General features: G+C 47.8%; 1 protein-coding gene across 1 annotated transcript in view; it reads right to left on the reverse strand.

Annotated features, from left to right (window-relative positions):
* The window catches only part of AHCYL2 (adenosylhomocysteinase like 2), a 108,625-nt gene that overhangs the window by 16,732 nt on the left and 71,357 nt on the right, over positions 1-20,536 (reverse strand). Inside the window, exons 2-6 of the mRNA XM_082308293.1 lie at positions 16,416-16,524; positions 6,979-7,122; positions 6,181-6,281; positions 5,745-5,847; positions 4,720-4,814 (exon numbers count right to left, since the gene is read on the reverse strand). Of these exons, the coding sequence (XP_082164419.1) occupies positions 4,720-4,814; positions 5,745-5,847; positions 6,181-6,281; positions 6,979-7,122; positions 16,416-16,524 (552 nt within the window). The remainder of the gene's footprint in view (positions 1-4,719; positions 4,815-5,744; positions 5,848-6,180; positions 6,282-6,978; positions 7,123-16,415; positions 16,525-20,536) is intronic.

Here is a 20,536-nt window from a genome sequence, read left to right on the forward strand (position 1 = left end):
CCCTACACCAACATCAAAGACTTCTGACTGCATCCTCCTCCTCCTCCTCCTCTTTGCATGTTCCCTGTCATCATCCTCCTCCTCTTACATGTTCCCTATCATAATCCTCCTCCTCTTTCATTTTCCCTGCACCAACATCAAAGACGTCTGACTGCATCATCCTCATCCTCTTTGCATATTCCCTCCACCAATGTCAAAGACTTCTGACTGAATCATCATCATCTTCATCCTCTTTGCATGTTCTCTACACCACGTCAAAGACTTCTGACTTCATCACCATCATTATTCTCTTTGCATGTTCTCTACACTACGTCGAAGACTTCTGACTTCATCATCATCATTATTCTCTTTGCATGTTCTCTATATCAATGTCAAAGACTTCTGACTGCATCCTCCTCCTCCTCCTCCTCCTCCTCTTCTTTGCATGTTCCCTACACCAACAGTCAAGACTTCTGACTGCCAAGCCAGCCCTTATTAACCTACTGGTGCGGCGTGCAGGTGTCCTGAAATGCAAATGTCAAACCTGGGCAGAAGCGTCTCTGCTCGCTGGCCGGCGGTGGAGCCCCGCAGGGACCCTCTGCCGCACGCGTCTGCAGCTCTCCCACCAGCATCTGCAGCCACCCAGGAAAAATGAACACCCGCACCATGCTCCTGCGACAGAAGCCCCGTTGCGGGCACAAAGACAACGTTCCTGAGCTCTGTCGCGACATGACGTGGTGGCTGCACGGAGCCACCACTCTGGCCTCCGTGGGCAAAGAGTTGCTTGGAAATGCTATGTGCTACCACAAACTTTTTCCTCTCTAAATTGCAGGATTTTCCATGGAAGACGAACACTGTGGGTAGCAGCTGCTCCTCCACAAATGCCTGGAAAGCACATGGTGTCCTGCCAGAGCAGAGCACGCGTCTTCTGCACAGACCTGACTCTCTCGAGCCTCCAGGGAACCCCCAGATCCACCTCCCGCTCACAGGCTGGGAACCAGAGGCAGGGAAGGGTTAAGTGGGCTGAGAAGCTCTCCTGGGCCAGCCGAGGTAGGAATTCAGCAGCCTGGCTCCCAGGACGTCTTCATTTCATTAATCCCCATTTAATAGGGCACATAATCCTCTTTCTAAGAGAGAATTCTGGGGGCTGGCAGTTTCCTCTTTCCTAGGAGGGCAGGAGATGAAAAAAGCCCCAAACCAAATCAATGGAGGCACTAGTTTTTGATGGAAGGTCACCTTTGTGCAGCAGCCCCGAACGGCCAACGGCAAAGCCCGTGGTATGTGCCCCATATTCCTGCAGTTTTCTCAGCTTTACACAAGTTATCTGCCTTCAGTCGAATTCTTCCCAGGCAGATTTTTTTTTTTTCTGGGGAAAAAGAGGCTTTATTTGACAGGCAAAGAATTTTTCATACAGAAAATCAGCCGTTATAGATGTGCGCCTTGCTCTGCCTCTCGGTGCTGCTGCCTGACGCCCACCGAGAGGCACGATCTGCAAACCAAGGCTCCCGGCTGCGGTTCATCAACCTCCCTCTTGATTTTGGCATTTTCCTCTTGGAGCAGAACGTGCTGGAGTGGTCGCGACGGTAAAAAAACATCTTCCTACCACCCTGTGCCTGCAGGGACGTTTCTCTCTTTGGAGACGGGACCATCCTCTGACCCAAGCCCTGGGAGATATCTGCTCCTGCTCTTCTGCAGCAGTACTCACCCTGAATTTTTACGATTTTTGACTGAGTTGGTGTATCCGTATCCCCTTGGTAGGCGTTTCTCTCTCAGTGCTTTTCTTTCCAAGTAACCAGTTTCACATTGCTGTCTGCACAGAAGGGCTGTGACTTCTCACTCCCTCACTCCTCCCATTTCGTGTCTTCTCCAGCAGAAGATCTCGGGCTCTTCCATGAAAAGAACTGGTGCCTCAAGGTGCCATTTTACAACCTTTTTGAATGCATCTAAGATCCCACTGCCACCAAATGTCTCACCCTCTCTCCCTTCCAACTCTGTTGAGGCAACAGCCGATACCGCGGGGCTGAGCTCACCAAGAACAAGCTGATTAAAATTAGCTAGGATCAGCTTAAGAACATGACTGAAAACAACGCGCTACAGAAAGCGACTGGTGAGAACACGAGGAGATGGCAGGAAGGCATGGTCGGAGGCGGCATCGAAATGCCCCGGCAGCAGCGTGGCCCTAGATCACTTTATGCTGCAAAGGAAACCAAACCCTCAGCCCTGCAGATTCAGTATTTTTCAGAAAAAACCCTCTGAGCCATTCCTGCCCAGACAGAGCACTCCTCTAAAGGTCTGCTATTCCCACCAGAAAACTCAATGTGTCTTTTTTTGGGAGACTCTCGGTATTTGTGGCGAGTTGTTCCCATGGAGCAGCACCACACAGAAGCCCAAACGTTGAATATTCAGATTTTCGGACCGTAAGACATCTCTGTTTATTTGCACGGGACATACAAAGGCAGCTCCATCACGCCTGGCAGTGCCTACCCGGACACGGGACTGGTGGGGGCCAGCGAAGCAGTGCTAAACAGGACTCTCGGGGTGTATCTCAAGCCCTGATATTAAGTCAGCGTGGCTTACAGCAAGCCGCTGAACTACTTTGACCCATTTTGCTTTCTTTTAAGTAGAAATCGAGATTGCACTTCTCTTCATTGAGCTTAAAGATGTAGAAGCCTGGAAATGGGAGATGCATTTCCATGCTACTTTCATAAGGATCAGCGAGTAAAAGTTGGATGGATCAACGAGTACAAGTTGGATACTTATGCTCTGAATTACTCCACACTTTATAAGAGTCCAAATTGCTTATTTTGTGCTGGACAGAGAGAGGCGTGTTACTAAATCACTTTTCACAAAGACAGAATTTCCCATTTGATCGCACCGTGGCCTGTAGCACTCGCACAGAGCATCTTCAAAGCAAAGCACGGCCACAAATAACCATCAACGAAGCTGAAAGGTATCGCTGGTATTTTGTTGATGGGAAGAGAAGACGAGACAATTCTTCACCGTGAGGGTGGTGAGGCGCTGGCACAGGCTGCCCGGAGAAGCTGGGGGTGCCCCATCCTTGGAAGTGTCCAAGGCCAGGTTGGACGGGGCTCTGAGCAACCTGGGCTGGTGGAAGGTGTCTGCCCATGGCAGGGGGTTGGACTGGGTGATCTTTAAGGTCCCTTCCAACCCAAACCCTTCTCTGATTCTATGAAAAGAGGTTAGATGTGGATTTATACAAAGGTGATGGGCTGCCAGGACGCAGCAAGTTAGAAACCAGCTCAGGCTCAGTCCTACAACCCGGGGACGTATCTCCTTGATTCAGGATATCAGGGGAAATCCTCAGTCTCAACAGAAGAGAAAAAATATGATGCACGCTCTGAAAAGTTGCCATCAGGACGTGGAGCAGAGTAGGTCCATCTCGCTTCCGCCCTGGGACTGGAAGGACTGGCTATTTTGTCTTGCTTCTTCGGCCAAGTTTGCCAGCTCATCTCTTCTGAAATAATCATATAAAGAAGATCCTTTCCACACCTATTCTTCACCCAGTGTCCAGCGTCCTATTTCTTATCTCTAAAAACGTGGACCTCCAAAATCTGGCATGCAAATCTTTGGGAATTGCAAGATCCGAGGCATTTGGAGCTCCCCAGCAATTATTTCTGTGCTTCAGAAACAGGACTGAAAATACGCTGAGGGACAGAGACACGTCGCAGAATCAAGAGGTCTGAAGAGATCCTCGGAAAGCATAATATGTGTATTCTGGTACGTTGACTTCTTCAATTACCGACATTTTCAATAGGAAATTATTCCTCAAAGAGAAGAAAAAAGCTGCTCTCGTGTCTAGACTCAGACTCGTAGCTTTGGGGTGGATTTTTTGACATTCACAATCCTTTTTAAAGGTGACAGTGAGGAGGTGAGCAGGTGTAGAGGGGAAGGGACAAAAAACCCACCTCAAACAAGCTGATATTGGCAAACAAACAATACAGATACACGCCCCTCTTCCACCTTTGATTTCTTTTTGTCTAATTTAGATCATAAGCTCCAGGGCTCAAAATCTGTCGGGAAGCATGATGAAAACAGCACATTTGACAGCTGTAAATTATTCCACTCACCCAGTTTAGGGTTCTCTGTTTTCCCTAGAAACAAGGGCAGAATAAACCAGCAAAGCAGGGAATTGGGCTACCTGAGGTTTTGTGTTCGTCCAGCAAGGACGTCACCTAAAATCTAATTTTTGCTCTGAAAGAGAAGCCTTGCCTAGGTAAGAAAAATCACATCAACCAAAGCTGTGAATTTAATCGAATACGGTAAAATGGACGCAACCCCTTTTCAGAACACACTGATTTTGAGTCATTTTTTACTGGCTAGATTAAAAGAGTTTGGTTTAACACTCAAAATCAGTGTGTTCTGAAAAGGAACCAAACTAAGCACCCAATAAACTTTGCACTAACGCAGCTATGCTTATTTAGAAAATAGTTAAACAAAACCTTGCCTGGTAGGCAAAATCCACCTGCAGAAGTCATTTAACGCACCTTCTCCCTGACTTTACACCTGTGAGACTGAGAGAAGTTGATTTCCCGGATTGCGTAGTTAATTGTAAAGCACTTTGGAGGTAAGCGCTGTGTTAGCACCAAGCCTTAACTGCTAAGTTAGGTCTAAATTCAGGAGGAAAGCACAGACCAGCCCTAAACTCTCTTCCTTCTCTCTAGATGAGAGCTACCCATGCTTCAACGCGCGCCGAGCATTTTACAGTCGGCCCCGTCTCACCATGTTGGGCTGCCATCCTTCGACGTTGACGCAGCGATCGATGCACCACCAGAAGTCGTCTTCGGATTCTCCCTTCCAGGCGAAGACGGGGAACCCTGGCACAGAGAGGGAGACGGGTGCTAACACAGCCTTAGCAAATCCCTTGGGGATCGGCTCTCCCTACGTCCACGCGTGATGAACCAGGCTCCCAGCACCACTGCAGTCTTGCTCGCAGTCTGATTTTTCAACATCTACCTTCTAGAAGAAGCTTCAGAGATATACATTGAAGACACACACTGAAGGCAGCAGACAGGAGTCAGCTTTAGCCTTCCTAATTTCTTCCTCTCCCCCAAGAAAAAGCTCTAGCCACCAGATGAGAGGGCAACACGCTCTCAATGATAACATGTATTTGCAAAACCAAGGTTTTGCTGTGAATTGGATGTCCTACCTTCCTGTTAGGCACATTATCCACAAATTTATTTGAGCGTATGCTGACTCACGAGCAATTATTACTTGGCTTGAGTGAGCAAGACCAGGTAACAGGCAAGCTGGTGGGTCTGGCTTCTTCTGGGTCTCCCAGCTCTCACGGTAAAATCCCTGGCCTTACCCAGGTAAAACAGGATTTGAATTAAGGCATCTCCCAGGTGAGCAGCAACACGGACAGCTTCTGTTTTGTGAATTATGTCCCCCCCAAAATTCTCTCTTTCGCCCCTTTTAGCCAAAGTTATGACTCAAATTCATAGAACTGAAATAAAATTTAGCTCAGTTTCTTTTAGCAAATAACTTTCAGGTTCACACAGCCCTGATGCCTAATAATGTGCATCATCATCATCAGTTGTACTACGTACTTCTACACTCCAGAGAAAAATCATTCTAAGGTTTTCAGACCAATGGAAGGGATTGATCTTGTGCTGTTTACCTCCTACAGGTTTATCCGAAATTGAAGAGAATGAAGGAAAAAAACTCTAAGAGATGGCAAATGAGCAAATGGGACAGTAAGAAATCTTTTTGAAAGCAGAAAGAACAAAGACGGTGAAGTTTCCTACCGCTCTCGGCAAGGGCAGCAGCCACTTCATTAAGAGTAGAGTAGATGTTGCACGCAGCCCATCGGCACTGTGCACCCAGCGCGCCAAGAGTCTCCATTAGGACCTGGATTTAAACAAAACAAATCAGAGCGCGCAATGCAAAGAGCGATATACAGCTGGGATTTTTATTTGCTATTTATGGGAAAGCTTCCGGGGGGCATCTGAAGTTGGTTTTAAGCAGCATCAGGGTCGTTAGAGAGTTGCAGAGAAAACAATTTTGCAATTACTTTTTTTTTTTTTTACAATTTAAAATGGATGAAGTAAATAAGAACTTCAAAGTATATTATATATGCAGCGTATATATGTGTGTGGGTATATATATATTAACTGCTCGGGGTCTATTTTAGAGGCTAAGCAGTGAAAAACCCCTGTCTAGAGTTTATTGACGGGGTCTTACGGCTGTCTGCGCTGTAATGTGCGTGCAGCCCACGATCTTGGCCCCAGCCAGCGGCTTCTCTCCCTGAGCTCTCTTCCTCAAAGCCATCAGCGCAGGCATTTCTGAAAGGCAAAATGAAAAAGAAGTCCATCAATGGGATGGAAAGAGGGATGAGCACAGAAGAAACAGCCAGCCTCACTTCTTGCTCTGCGATCTGGTACCCCCATGAATTTCTACAGCTGCGGCAGCTTCAAAAAAAGCAAAACCCTTGCGAGCAGGGATCAACTAAGTCATGGCACAGCTGAAAAGGACTCAAGAACCCTCTGAGGTCTTTTCCTACTATTTAGGATGTAGCACCATCACATTTTCAAATTTCTACCTGCGAATGCCCAAATGAGGCTGGAGGAAAATCTCCTTCAGACCGAGGAGGACCCGGGACTCGCTGCTCTGATCAGCCTCTCCAAGCTCCCTCCAACTACCTAAAGACTCCATTGCCTTTGCTACGGATTTTTGGAGACAATCACGCTAAAACAAAGTTGTCTTATTTGTTTGATGGATTTAATCTTTTCTACTGATTTTAACAAAATGCATTTGACTATAGAGTAGTCCTTCAGTAGTTGGTTGGTTGGAGCTACATGGCATAACCCTGTAGCTCCTTTCCATCCCACAAAATCCCATAAAAGTTTTCCCATCTCTAACAGGAATGGTGTCAAGAAATCACCAGTCGACTGAACCTCGCAAGAAGAGGATTTGGGGGAAGGAAGAACCCCACAAGACAGCCTAGGACAACGTGGAGCTTGAGGAACGCGCCCCATTTACCTTGTTCAGCAATTTCAATCTCTCGGCGCCCAAATTCTGCCTGCTTTATGTTTTTCACACAGAAATCACTGCTGCCTTTGGAGTTCTTCTGCTGCTTGTCTCGGGGGGAGGTCTCATCGTCAGAGCTGTCTGTGTAGGAGGCAGCTGGAGGAAGAAAAGGAGGTCAGAGACAGAACAAAATATTCCCTAAAGCCAAACCGCCTGCAGTGGAAGGGCGCAGACGATCTGCTGAACGTGGCCATGGATGTGTTCCTCCATGTGCACAAGCCAACTCCCTCTGTCCTCCGCTGGGATCTCCTCTTCTCCTTACAATGACCATTTCCCCACAGTCAGCTTTTACCTGCGACGACCTCCTCACTCTCATCTACCCCTACTGCAACACCACGCCGGAGGGAATTGGCTCGAGCACTGCCCGTGTCCCCCCATGGGCTCATCTCCTCATGCTTTGCAGCTCCTCTGCGGCCTTCTCCCATCTCTCTTCCCAAACGTTAAGCCTTTACAGCTTTAAAATAGCCAACAAAAATGCCTATTAATATTTTCAGTACTTCCAAAACATTAAGAGCTGTAATTTAAGCCAGGATAGATACAAGAACCTATTTCATTTTAAACGATGGCATGGCGGAGCCTGCTAGTTAATTATTATTCAGTTTTGGTGGTATTCCCAGCCCTTGGGTTTGCTCAATTTCAGCGTTCCTCAATAAGGGCAACGGCCACAAGTTGCTGCCTGGGAGGCTCACATGGGATGGCAGGAAGAAACTTCTTCATCGGGAGGATAACGCAACATCGGCACAGGCTGCCCGGAGAGGTGGTGGATCTCCATCCTCGGAGGGCTTCAGGAATTGGTTAGAGTCACGGCTCACCTGATCCTGTGCTGGCAATGTCCTGCTCTGAGTGGGCATGGGGGCGAGATGACCTTGGTGGTTCCTTCCAAGCAACATCTCTGTACATCTACAGACAGCTCAATCCAGCCCTTGATTTTCCCCTTCTTTTCTATTATCAACAACAAACGCTAGGAGATGTATTTAGTATTTTGCCTTTCTGGATCTTCTTGCTCTTTTGATAAGAGAAGAGGAAGAAAGATGGTACCACTTCTCTCTGTGGTAAGGAGCCGACAGGGGACAGCAAACATACGGTCTCACAGAATCAGAGTATGCGTCTTGTTTAAGACGATATATGGGTACCGGGCGTGGATGTGCATGTGAACACAGAATTAATAACAGTTGCTGTCGATAACTGTCTTCCTTTCCTATCAATGTCCTCCAAACTTTTGGTTAGGCAACTAGTCTATGGCAGACACATGGAGATCTACTGAAGAGCCCTTCATGGAGTTAGAAATTCCCCTTCCCATTTATTTTGATTACTAAAATCACATGTAGAGTTCATTTTTGATTTGAGCCGCAATGAATTAGCCACCACTTCTGCTTCCAGTTTATCAGGATCAGCTGAAGAGACTATTTGTGCCATGTTCTCCTCTGGAATATGCCCCCATGTGGGAGACCAGACCTCTTTCATCTTCTAGGACTGGCATCAGCAGTCAAAGCCACACGTAAGTCTTGGAGAGAAAGCATCACTCCTCTTTCCTTTCCAGAGGCAAAGCACCTGGAGCACGGGGCTCTTGGTCCAGCTGAGCTCCTCACCACCACCATCACCACTACCACCTCCTCCTCCTCCTCCTCCTCTCTGGCAGGAGCCACAGCTTGGAACCCAGCTCAAGAGCCTCATCCACCTGGTCATCCCCCATTCCTCACGAAATTGGCCTGAAGTTTTACCCCAAGCCTTTATTCTCCAGATCACGTGGTACTTCTAAAATGAACACGAGACCTGGCATCAAATTATTCGTTACAGCAGAAGAGGACCACCTTTGTGGAACAGCACTATCCATGACCGCCTCGGAGTTGGCCAATATTGTGCATCGCTGGCAAATGATGTGCATGTGTGAAGGCATCACATATGACGATAAGCTCTTTTTCTTTCACAACACCAGAAAAGAATGGGTTAAATCTTTACCTAGGATGTTGCATAGTCAAACTCAACAGCTACTGGCTTTGGATCACGCGTTGCTGCGCACGTGAGCTAGCTTCTCGCCCAGGCACAGTCTCCAAGAGGGAACGATCTGCACTGAACACCCAAGGGAGTTGTTCTACCCAACAGCCAGTACAGATTCCCAACTTTCTACCCCAATTCTGTGCCAAAGCAATTTGGTAGCACGAAGGGTGAGCGCTTCTTACACAGCGGCATAGGAAGAATGGCACGGTTGGACCCATGGTCTTATCACCACCCACCAGTGCTCCCAAAAATGCTGCAGCTTTCCAGAGGCATCCAGACCTCAAGTGAAGATTGATACCGAGAGCCCCTTCAGAGAACTTGGAGTAAAGGCAAACCACCCCTCTACCCAGCGTCTACCCTAGTTACAAGTGATGGGACAAGAGGAACGGCCTCAAGCTGCGCCAGGGCAGGTTTGGGTTGGGTATCAGGAAAAACTTCTTCCCCCAAAGGGCTGTCAGGCCCTGGCCCAGGCTGCCCAGGGCAGGGGCTGAGTCCCCATCCCTGGGGGGATTGAAAAGCCGGGGAGATGTGGTGCTGAGGGACATGGTTTAGTGGTGGGCTTGGCAGTGCTGGGTTAACGGTTGGACTCGATGATCTTAAGGGTCTTTTCCAACCTTAACGATTCTGTGATTCTACGATTTCAATAGCTCTGTTAACATTTTCACGCCAGAAAACCCAACCCAAGGAGTTAAACCCTTCCCCCCCAGCATGGCCATGGGTTTGTCTTTCTTGCAGCACCCAGCAAGCTGAGTACTTTCTCTTCTGGCTCGTGTGAAGCGCTTGAATGATCCCAAGGAAAAAAAGCTTAGCGCTGCCGCTGTCGGTGTGCCAGGCTCCCCAAGACCCGCTCGGGTCTTAATCCGCTTACGGAGGAGAATTATGCATTGCTGAAATTTCTCTGCAAAGACTCCGTCCTCGGCGGGGTGCGAAAGGCAAGTCCGACCCTGCAGACGACACGCTGACGGCAATGCATTTCTGAATTTGTGTTCACAGTCCCACAGCAGCTCTTGAAGGACCGGCAGCCTGGCTTAATAACAAAAGAGCACCTTATATAATACCAAGCTCTTGTATATCAAGGACTCCAGAAGGATTAATTAGTTAAAGGAGGATTATTTCCTTGAAGACAGCTAATCTGTGCAGAGGTTTCTTTAAAACCATAGATCTTGGTTCTGGGGGCTGAAAGCAATTTTTTTAAACAAAACAACCCACTTAGATGGTAGCCAGATTTTCATATTCAGATAGTTTTTACTGTTACAGACGTATAATACATAACAGTGCATATAGCACCATGGTAACTAAACTAATATTGTTAGTGTAGTGTAACAGCGTACTAGTATATAATAGTAAATTTTGCCCTTGCTTTCCTGTAAAATGAAAAACAAGTACAGAAAGGAAAGGATTCCTAGCACCTGTAATCTAGAAATATCCAATTACCGGATGGGATAGACAGTCTCCTAAATATCACCTCAAATCACCCAAAGGTTGGTTAATGAAAGCGTCATAACCAGGGTCGACGTTCCCTAGAGCCGCGAAGCATTTTAATGTAAACTGTATTATTTCAAAGAGATGAAAACAGCAGCAGGTCTCAGGCACTGTTATCCAGTGGAAAAGCGTTGGGGGGGAAAGGAGACACCTGCAGCCCATGTCCTAACCCAGCAAAGACCATGTCAGAGCCTAAATTCAGCAAAGTTCAGCTTTGCTAATATTTTAGATGAGGATCCACTCACATCTGTAGTATTGGCATCGGTACGGGCAAAAAAAGGGGCAACCCGCCCCTGTTACAGCCCAACTAAAAAGACAAATCTTGTTTCTGTTCTGCACAACCTTTGGAAAGTTACGAAACAGCGTGAGGATGAAGTCAATCGCCTTTAATTAAAGATATTACTGTTCTAATCTCATTTCAGCGCCCACATAACGTGCATGCGGTGCGTAATACACAACGCTGAGCGCTTTAGTATTCAAAGCACTGGGCTGATATAAACCAGCGGATCCCCCAAAATCTTTGTTCGAGGAGATAACAGTTATCTGAGTTTTGCAGAAAGGGAAAGAACGGTTACCAAAATTTAAGCAATTTGCCCAGCGCAACGCCAAAGCATCCCCTCGCCTCCAAAGCTGAGCCGCCATGTCGGTGCCTTTCCCTGGTTTGCAATAGCAGACGCTGTTGAACACCACGGCGCGTCCTCGGGCGGATAAACCATTCCCAAACGGCGCAGAAAACAATTAATTTCCCCGTTGAGAAAAATTACTCATTTTAAATGAAGTGGAACAACTACAGAAAGCGGGCGGCTTATGGCAAGGGTAATGAGATAGGAGACTTTTATTTCTAATTTGAAGAGTCAGATCAGCACAGATCGTTAGTATTTTCATTTTTCGTGCTTTACAGCAACCAAGTGATAAAGTTTTTGTGTTCAATGGTGTCTCTGCTGGTTTTTCATAGAATCCTAGAATGGTTTGGGTTAAAAGTCCTTTGAAGATCATCCAGTCCAACCCCCCCGCCATGGGCAAGGACATCTTCACCCAGATTAAGTTGCTCAGAGCCCCGTCCAACCCAACCTTGGATGTTTCCAGGGATGGGGCATCTCCCACCTCTCTGGGCAACCTCTGCCAGGGTTTCACCACCCTCATTTTTCCCATTATTGCTTCTAGCAAAGCCCAGTTAGCAACACATTGCATCTTGGAGCACGCTGCTCCACATCGCAGCTTCGCAGGTTGTACCTATTTTGGAGACCAGCTGATGATTTTGATTGGACTTTCCCAGTTTTGATGGGCAGGAAGGGCAAGAAGCCACTGGCTGTTTGCAGAGATGCTGTTTCCACACCCAGGCCTCTCTCGCATCACCAAGACGGCACCAGCACCTCCCCATCATTTTGGGCAGAGATGCTGGGACGACTGCCTTCCCACCAACCACGCCTTGGGAGGAGTCACTTGGGTTTCGCTCACTTCTTCACTCATGCCCACCACCTCCAAACCTTGGGACCTCCACACACCTCTTGTGTGGCCAGAGCAGGGCAGCGAGGCTGGGGCAGGGGCTGGAGCACAAGGCTGGGGAGGAGCGGCTGGGGGAGCTGGGGGGGCTCAGCCTGGAGAGGAGGAGGCTGAGGGGAGCCCTCATCGCGCTCTGCAACGGCCTGAAAGGAGGCTGGAGCCGGGGGGGTCGGTCTCTGCTCCCCAGGAACAAGCGATGGGACGAGAGGGAACGGCCTCAAGCTGCGCCAGGGCAGGGTTGGGTTGGGTATTGGGAAAAACTTCTTCCCCCAAAGGGCTGTCAGGCCCTGGCCCAGGCTGCCCAGGGCAGGGGCTGAGTCCCCATCCCTGGGGGGATTTAAAAGCCGGGGAGATGTGGTGCTTGAGGACATGGTTTAAACGGTTGGACTCAATGATCTTAAGGATCTTTTCCAGCCTAAATGATTCCATGATTCTATGATTCTTCCCCCCCATTATCACCTCTCCGCTCCTCATGTTTCTTCTTTTCCAGTCTTTTCCCATCCCAGGAGGGCTTAATGGGTGCTTTAGGCTGTGCTACTGCTCAGCCCTAAAAGGAGAATGACAAAGATCCACACCGAGATGTACTAATGGGATTTATCTACCCATCCTGCAACCGTCCTGAGAACAGAAGTCTTCCATCTTGACTGTCAGCCTAGCAGCTTTCATTAGGAAGGAAATATAATACTTTCACAAGGTAATTAATTGCAATTGCTGATGCTTTAGCAGGAGATGCTAAGTGCAAGGGGCGGAGGAGAATTCCCCAAAGTTGCTCCAACTTCTTTCAGCTGTGAATGGGGAGCAAACATGATGACATTAGCCAGGCTCATCAGCCTATTAGTCTTTAAAAATGACAGTCATAAAATATACCCTGCTGATTAGATATCGGATGGAGTTGTAAAACCTGTACAAAAGTTATATTAATCGCAGACCTGCATTAGAGAAATCTAATCGTTAATGCCAGCTTGAAACATGCTACCGAAGACGGTAACGTTACAAACACAATCCAGGTGGCTTACAAAGTGCAAACAGAGCCCGGGCCGATGTCGCTCTGGAGAGGCCATGGCATGCGTTGCTCCTCAAGTTCTCCTAAAAGCCCTTTGCATGGGAACACAGCCATTGCAGGGGTGACGGGTCACCCAGCTTGCCCCCAACCTCGGGGGGACTCCTCCAAGCTTCTGGAGGAGGCTCTGGAGGTTCCTCCAAGTGTGCAAGAAGCAACCCAAGAGCCAGGAAAGGAGACAAAGAAGAGTCGCTCGTTCCATAGGAACGAGGACGAAGCCATCGGACTGCGCCTGGCTTTCCCTTCTCACGTGCGCAGGATCAGATCCCAACCTCCAGCAGTTGCATCTTCTGGAAATGGGCACCTCCTTCTGCCAGGAGCGGAGAGGACCAGATAACCACGACTCTTCCACCAGTTACCTTTGCTCTTCTAAACCTGGGTTGTTGCAAAACGTGAAAAGCTTGTAGGTCCTCATCTAGCGTGTTTTACATGTAGCACACAGGCAATGATCTCTTATGGGCAACGCACTACTGCCACAAAGCCGTTTCGTATAGATCTGCTCACGTTCTTCATACATGGGAGGTTTTATCCTGTTTGCTCCCAACACGTACCATGACAGGACGGGCACAAGAACAGGGACGTTCCCTACAGCTTCAACAGTCAAGACCTACTAGGACTTCAGATGGGCATCAGCTTCAGCCGTAGTTGTCAGCTACATCCACCCTGGGAAATAATACAGGCGAGGGACTGGTCTCCGGCGCTGGGGCTGGCCAGCGCGGCAGAGCTCGGCTCACATCCATCCATGCACACAGCTGGACGGTGCGGACAGCCCTGTGCGAGCCCATGGGCTCTGTCCTCCTCCCTTCAAGAGCAGACACGCAGCTGGAAGCTGCAGGTGGGATATGGCCCAAAACACCCTCATATACAAGCAGATGTGAGTGGACTACCTTCAGATTTGATTTTTGGCCACAGGCTTTTGGCGTGCAGAATGGGACCTGTCCATGGCCAGCAAACTCTGCAAGCAAAAACCAACCGTAGCTCACAGCATGTCATCCACCCCAAACCAGAATTATTTCTTGTTAAACACAAGGTATCTAGCTGAGAGGGTCAGGGTAGGATGCGCCTTTGAGCTCTCGTGGTCTCTGATGCTCCAAACTGTCAGACATCTACCCAGATTCTCCTCAAGCATGCAGTGACCTGTCAAGTATCCAAAAAAACGCATCCATGTCATGGAGAGGTGCATCCCTGTCATGGACAGGGACTAAGTGAAGGACTGTGGTAGAGCCGCACCGTGACTGGTCCTTATTCCCCATGGCTCTGGCCTAAAGGTAGACGTCTGCAAGGTCTGCAGCCAAACCTCGGCCACCAACCTGAACTCCCATCTGAAAGCTCTTGACGGTACTCCACCGTGAGTTTTGGTACCTGTCACCAGAAAGGCCTGATCATTTGCCTTCACAGTCAGGAGGAAGAGAGGAATAACACCTCCTCCAGTTTCAAGTTGCTTACGTCTCCACTCTTTGCAGCTTTGCGCTGGAACCTGATTTCTTCTGCATCTTCTTCAAGGGGCCAGGACCAGGAGGGGATCAGATGCATTAAGACTCCTCGAGGGATGGGGAACTGGATCCAGATTCCTTTCTGTGATGGTCTCAGCCAGGACAGTAGCTGCAACATTTCAGGTAGCAAGCAGTATTCCCTTCGAAGTGCCAAGGATCCCGGGTGGACCTATCCTGAACAATTTCAGAGCATCCCCGATGACCTCTCCCTATTCCTGGAAAGCCGCTGTCCTCATAACCAACCCCTGAAGTGACACAAGCTCTCCAGCGCAGCAATGGTACTTAATGACACATTCAAAGCCAAAGAAAAGAGGACACTGGAAGGTGAGGTATGATACTGGTCCCACATGGGTGTTACTGGACCAGGGAAAATTTAGCTGAAGGTGCCACTTGGGGGGCATAATGTTTAACCAAACGGGCCGGTGACGTTCCTACGTGCTGGGAAGCGTGGTGGCACCAAGTCTCCTCAGCACTCTGTGGTCACAGCGACTTATTTGCTGAATAAACCGATGCTAGAGACTGTTAGCGAAGTGCAGGGCAGCTTTGCCTCCTTCACTCAAAGTCAAGGTAAGTTTTAGCAGTCGTTCTCTCAAAGCTGCACTCTTTCCTGTAAGAAAAAATGCCAATTTCCACCAGAAAACTTGTTTTCAGGACTTTCTTGTGCTGCCTTTCTTGCATCAGCTCTAAATGTTAAATGTTTGATTGCTAAGTGTTTGATTTCTAAATGTTGAATGTTTGATGAACAGGGCACTCAATGAAATTAGTCTGGTTTTCATGGGGATCTACTTTTGATTGGGTTTTACAAAATCATCATGGACTGCTCCAGAAATTAAGTTTCAGTCGTCTACATTGAAAATGATGCATATTTCAAAGAAAACAAACCAATTTGAGCACCTACGCAGGAAAAAACAAAACTCTGCTGTGCCATGTCTCAAAGGAACGAGCCTGCTGCCGGGGGGACCAGACCCTGAAGGTTTCTGGATAGTGCTGCACAAACACCAAATATTACTCCAGACAAATCAAGTTTCCAGAACCAATCTTCATAAATATATCTGGGACTTCAGAAGAGCCCTGAAATTTAAAACAAAATAAAAAAAACCCAGCGAACCCAACCTCCCCCCCCAGTGAGTTCCTATAAGTACAGCTAGCAAGACCAAACAGCAAGTCCACCGCTCGCTAAAAGCTTCATTTTACAGATTCCAGCAGCAAAAACACAGAAGAGGCGTGTGGCCTGCAAAGGTCACCGTTGCTCTTCTGAAGACTCCAACTTGACGTGCAACGGGTGAGTCCAAACCTACTCCCAGATCCTGTGGGATCCACATGGATTTATTCAAGAACGGGAAGGGAAGATGACATGCAAGCACAAACACAACGGAAACACTGTTTTGCTGAGCTTGGAAAGAAAACGTAGGGGAAGAGAGGAGGAAAGCCAGCAGCCACGGCACACAAAGGTTATAAGGAAGGATGAGAAGTGTTAAGAGCAGCAGAATAACGTAATTTTCCATCCAACTATACACAAAGATGAAAAAAAAAACCAACAACCCTCTTCCCATGCCTTCCCTCCGACATTACCGACGAGGCAGCAGAACTGGGAGATCCTTGAGCTGCTGCAAAATGCAGGACAAACCCTGTGGTCTGCAGAGATGCTCTAAGAGGACGCAGTTGACCACAGAAACATAGAATATCTGGAGTTGGAAGGGACCCATAAGGATCATCGAGTCCAACTCCCTGCTCCTCGCAGGAGCATAACTGTACATTACATTACTGTAAAAGATTTCAGTTTGCTTTTAAATAATCTTAAACTTTTAATTATGGCAATAAGTAGGAACCATCAATGCAGTGATGGCACGCACCTGAGCTGTAGCTATCTGTCGAGGACTGCGAGATGGAGCGGGAAAGCGAACGGCGGCCAATCTTCGTCGGGCGCTTGTTGAACTCTTGCTTTTGGTCAGCAAACTGGATCTGTTAAAAGAAATCAATAGTTAAGTCAGATGTAAAAATCCCAACAGTCTGATACAGAAGATTCCTTGAGCAGACACCGACACCATCTCAGTTACGGGCTGAATCGCAATTCCTATTATTTAGTTGGGCACAGGGTACGCCGAGTTGCCTACTTCGTTTAATTTCAGACCCTCCACCAGACGCAGCATCGACACACTTGTCTTTCAAATACCTTGAAGGCTCCTCTTTTAACCGTAGAAATTAGAAAGCTTCTGTCTCCATTACACACAAACTTATTTTTCCAAAACGCTAACGATAAGGGTTATTCGTCGCAAGAGAAGCCCCGTTAGGGCCACCCGACATTCGCAGAGCTGATGCGGACACTGACCTATCTCGCAACATTTATGGTGGTGACCAGTATGAGATGCTCCCTGCTTGCTGTACGAAATACAAAAGGCAAAAATAAAAACACTTCAATACAATCAAAACACAAATACCGCTTCCAGCTGCACTCTATATCAAGAAACATTTGAGATTAGATGCATCACTCAAGGCTGTTGTAACTGTTGGGAGCATGAATGCCTGGAGAACACAAGTATTCAAGAGTATTGTATTTAAGAGTACGCAACTTTATACAGCAAACCAAAAAATGAAGGATAAGGCGTGTAAATGAGGCAATGTGCAGACTGGCAAAATGTAATTATCCATGATGGAGAGGAGGAACCGACTATCGTTCACCAGCAACGCCTACAATAGTACCTCAGCAACGGATGTAACACCAACATTTTGCGTCATTTTGCATTTACCCTCTTTTTTAATGGAGCTCATCTCATTGCAACAAATTGTTGTGGACGACAAATAGCAACCTGCCCAACCTGAGCTGAAGAATCCAGCCCGTTTCCATTTCAATCATCACCAAGGAATGAAGATTTCAGACTCCCCAGGAGCATTTGCGAAGCCCCAAGACCAGGTTGAGAGCAGCCGAGCACAGCCAGGCTCAGCCCTGCCCGCGTTACGGCCGCGATAACCGCCAAGCCGAGAGGTAAATATTTATTTTAAGTCAGCAAAGCTGATCTGCTCTAAAGCATGCAGAGGACAGAAGAGATAAGTGAAGAAGTCTCACTTCTATCCAGGCACTTTTAAGGGGAAAATGACATTTAACACCGGTATTTACAGAACAGGCTCCTGGCGGTGGCTTCACGCCTTCCCTGGCCGATGCGCTGCTTGGAGGAGGAGAACCTCTTTCTCCAAGCTTTGTTTTACTCCTGCCCTTGGTTGAAAAGAACAGCAAGAAGGCCAAATAATCAGTATTTCCTTCCCATAAACTGCCCAAGTCCAGGTTTTTCACATAAACCAAACACCTGCTCTTACAGATGATTATTAGCGATTTTACAGTAGAAACTCAACCCATCCGTGCCCCGTTGACGTGCACCTCGGGTCGAACTTGTCTTAACGCTTCTCTGCTCGCATCAGTGCCAACCTTCAGCTGGTGACACCAACGGGCTTCAGGAGCATCAGACACATTTCAACAGACGCAAAAACTGCCCAGAGCCCACCTGCCTTCCCGAAGGGGCACGGCGCATCTCAAAACCACACCAGCAGCCACGGCACATCTCAAAACCACACCAGCAGCTCAACGTCCCTCTTAATTCTCTCTATACGTGGCTACTGGGCCATATTTAAGCATTCAGGAGAACAGGCTTATTGTTTTAGGGAATGTTTTAACTCCCAGTGCTCATCGCTTTGTAAGCCAGCCACCGACACTCCCACCATGTTCACGATTCGTGCTAAAACCCAGGGAAATGGGAAACACGACTTCCAATTGCAAAGTTCCTTGGACTTTGCTACGGGCATAAACTGACTCAATCTGGTGCAACGGGGTTAAAGATTTACATCTCCAAAATACTGAAAGCCATTAATTGAGTCTATTAACTAACCCCGTGGGGTATTTTGAGAAGTTAGTTTTGTTTAAAGAAGTCACCTAACCATAAAGAATTTGATCCCGTTCTGGGAACTCAAATTCAAGCTCAGTGGTTTAAGTAGCAGCACTTGACATCGCACTGGAGACGGGCTGGTGATGCTGTAGAGCTGGTACCCGGCTTTTTGGGCCAGTAAGTGAAGAAAAAGGTGACGGGGGTCTCAGGCAGCTACTTCAGAGTCCCCTGTGAAGCCAAGTCTGAGCTGGCGCAGGGACAGCCAGCCCAAGCTGCTGGGGAGGGGGGAAAGGACCTGGGAGAGGATTTGCAGCAGCACCTGGAAGCTCTTTTTTTTTTTCCTGCTAATCTTAAACCAAACAAGAGCACAACACCGGACCAGGCAACACACAGGGGAGAGAAAAAAACCACATCAAACTCATATTACAGTCAAGAGTTGCGTTGCGGATTAACACCTCTGATCCCGGTGGGACGGGGTCTGTGCACACACACCATTTTTTAATTTCTTTTCTAAGAAGCTGTTGCCCTGAAATAACTGCTTTTTTTTATTTTCATTTAAAACAAATCCCTCGACAGCTGAGCAGCTTCATCAAAGCATCAGGTTATTTGTGCGAAACGATGCTCTCGGCAAAGCGAGATACACTGGAAGTCTAAGAAAGAGTGAATAATTCGTATTATAGTAAACATTTCCTTTTTCCACATCATCTCTTCAAGGACATTCAACATTTCAACTATTTCAAGTGACACGGTAATATTGATAATTGCATTCAGAGCTCTTGGAGTACCTCCACATACAACATCGATAGGCAAGAACATGCCGAAAAGCAAAATAAGTCATGAACCAAATCAGGCAGAACTAGAACTAGACTTTATAATAAACCCTGCCCTAAGCCCCTTGAAGGGTTTAAACCCTTTAAATGCTGCCACAAGCTGGGTTTAGCTTTAGCTGAGCATGGCACTGACTGGCAAGAGGTGGAAGGAGGCATCAGAAGAGGAGAACGTTGGGAAGGGTTGTCCGCCAGGTCAAGGCTCAGGTCTGCTTTTAGCCAGCACTGACCCTTCACCAACGCCTTTTGACTTTATCCTTCGAACAACAGAGCGAGCGGGCAGGAATGGACGCTGGAATTTGATTTATTTGAGACACCACCTTCATCCAGCACTCAATTTTGTATCACATGGACATGTGAAGGGTACAAAGTGACAGCAGGAATATACTTAAGCCAGTTTCCACAACACAGCTTCATTTTAGAGCTGAGATTTCAGCGACGCACACTCAATCCCGCCAGAAAAAACCAGACCTTGCTTACCTAGACCAAAACTCTGGTTGAAATCCCTACCGAACGGCACAAGGCGACCGACGGCACGACGCGCCACGTTCCAGCCCGGCTGGAAAGATGGGAGCATTCAAGACGGAGATGAGAAAGTGATTTGGTTCCAGGTTGAACTCATTCAGCTCAAACCGAAACGCCTCTGAAGGCAACAGCCAGCTTTGTACAAGCTCAAAGGAGAGATCGTGAAGCCTTTGAGAGCTGCTGCTGCTTTCAACCTCTGGCAGGAAAAAAACCCAACGATTCAAGCTGAAAAACCTCACCTCCAGAGGTACAAGGGGTTAATGACTTCTAAATGCAAGTGCGTGCTCGTTACATTTCAAATGAGCTAAGTCTCACTTCGACCTGGGGTTTCCACCACCAAGAGCCGCTCTACGCTACTTCACCAAGCAAAAAAGTCTCGCCAGCCGAGGTTTTCCAGGCAATCTCCCTGTTTGCAAACCCATCCACTTCTCCGCCACGCTGCTCCGAAGAACAACCCCAGAGCAATGTGTTCTGCTCAACACTTCATCGTTTCAAACCTCCTGCTCCCGAGAGAAAATGAAGAGAAGTCCTCCGGAGACCGGGATTTTCTCTAAGCGGGGGATGCAGTCAGCTCCAGAAACAAGTGATTGCGGGGAACAGCAAGGAAAAGAGGAGAAAAAGGGGAGTAGAGAGAAACAAATGTACTTTTAAATAGAAAAATGATATTACGGTACTAAAGACTGCCCTCACCTGGGCTTTAATCCCTGAATCTCCGTTCACGTTGTATTTCTTCTTGTTCGGCATGAC

This window comes from Platalea leucorodia (genome assembly GCF_965183815.1).
Source record: "Platalea leucorodia genome assembly, chromosome: 4".
Taxonomy (NCBI): Eukaryota; Metazoa; Chordata; class Aves; order Pelecaniformes; family Threskiornithidae; genus Platalea; species Platalea leucorodia.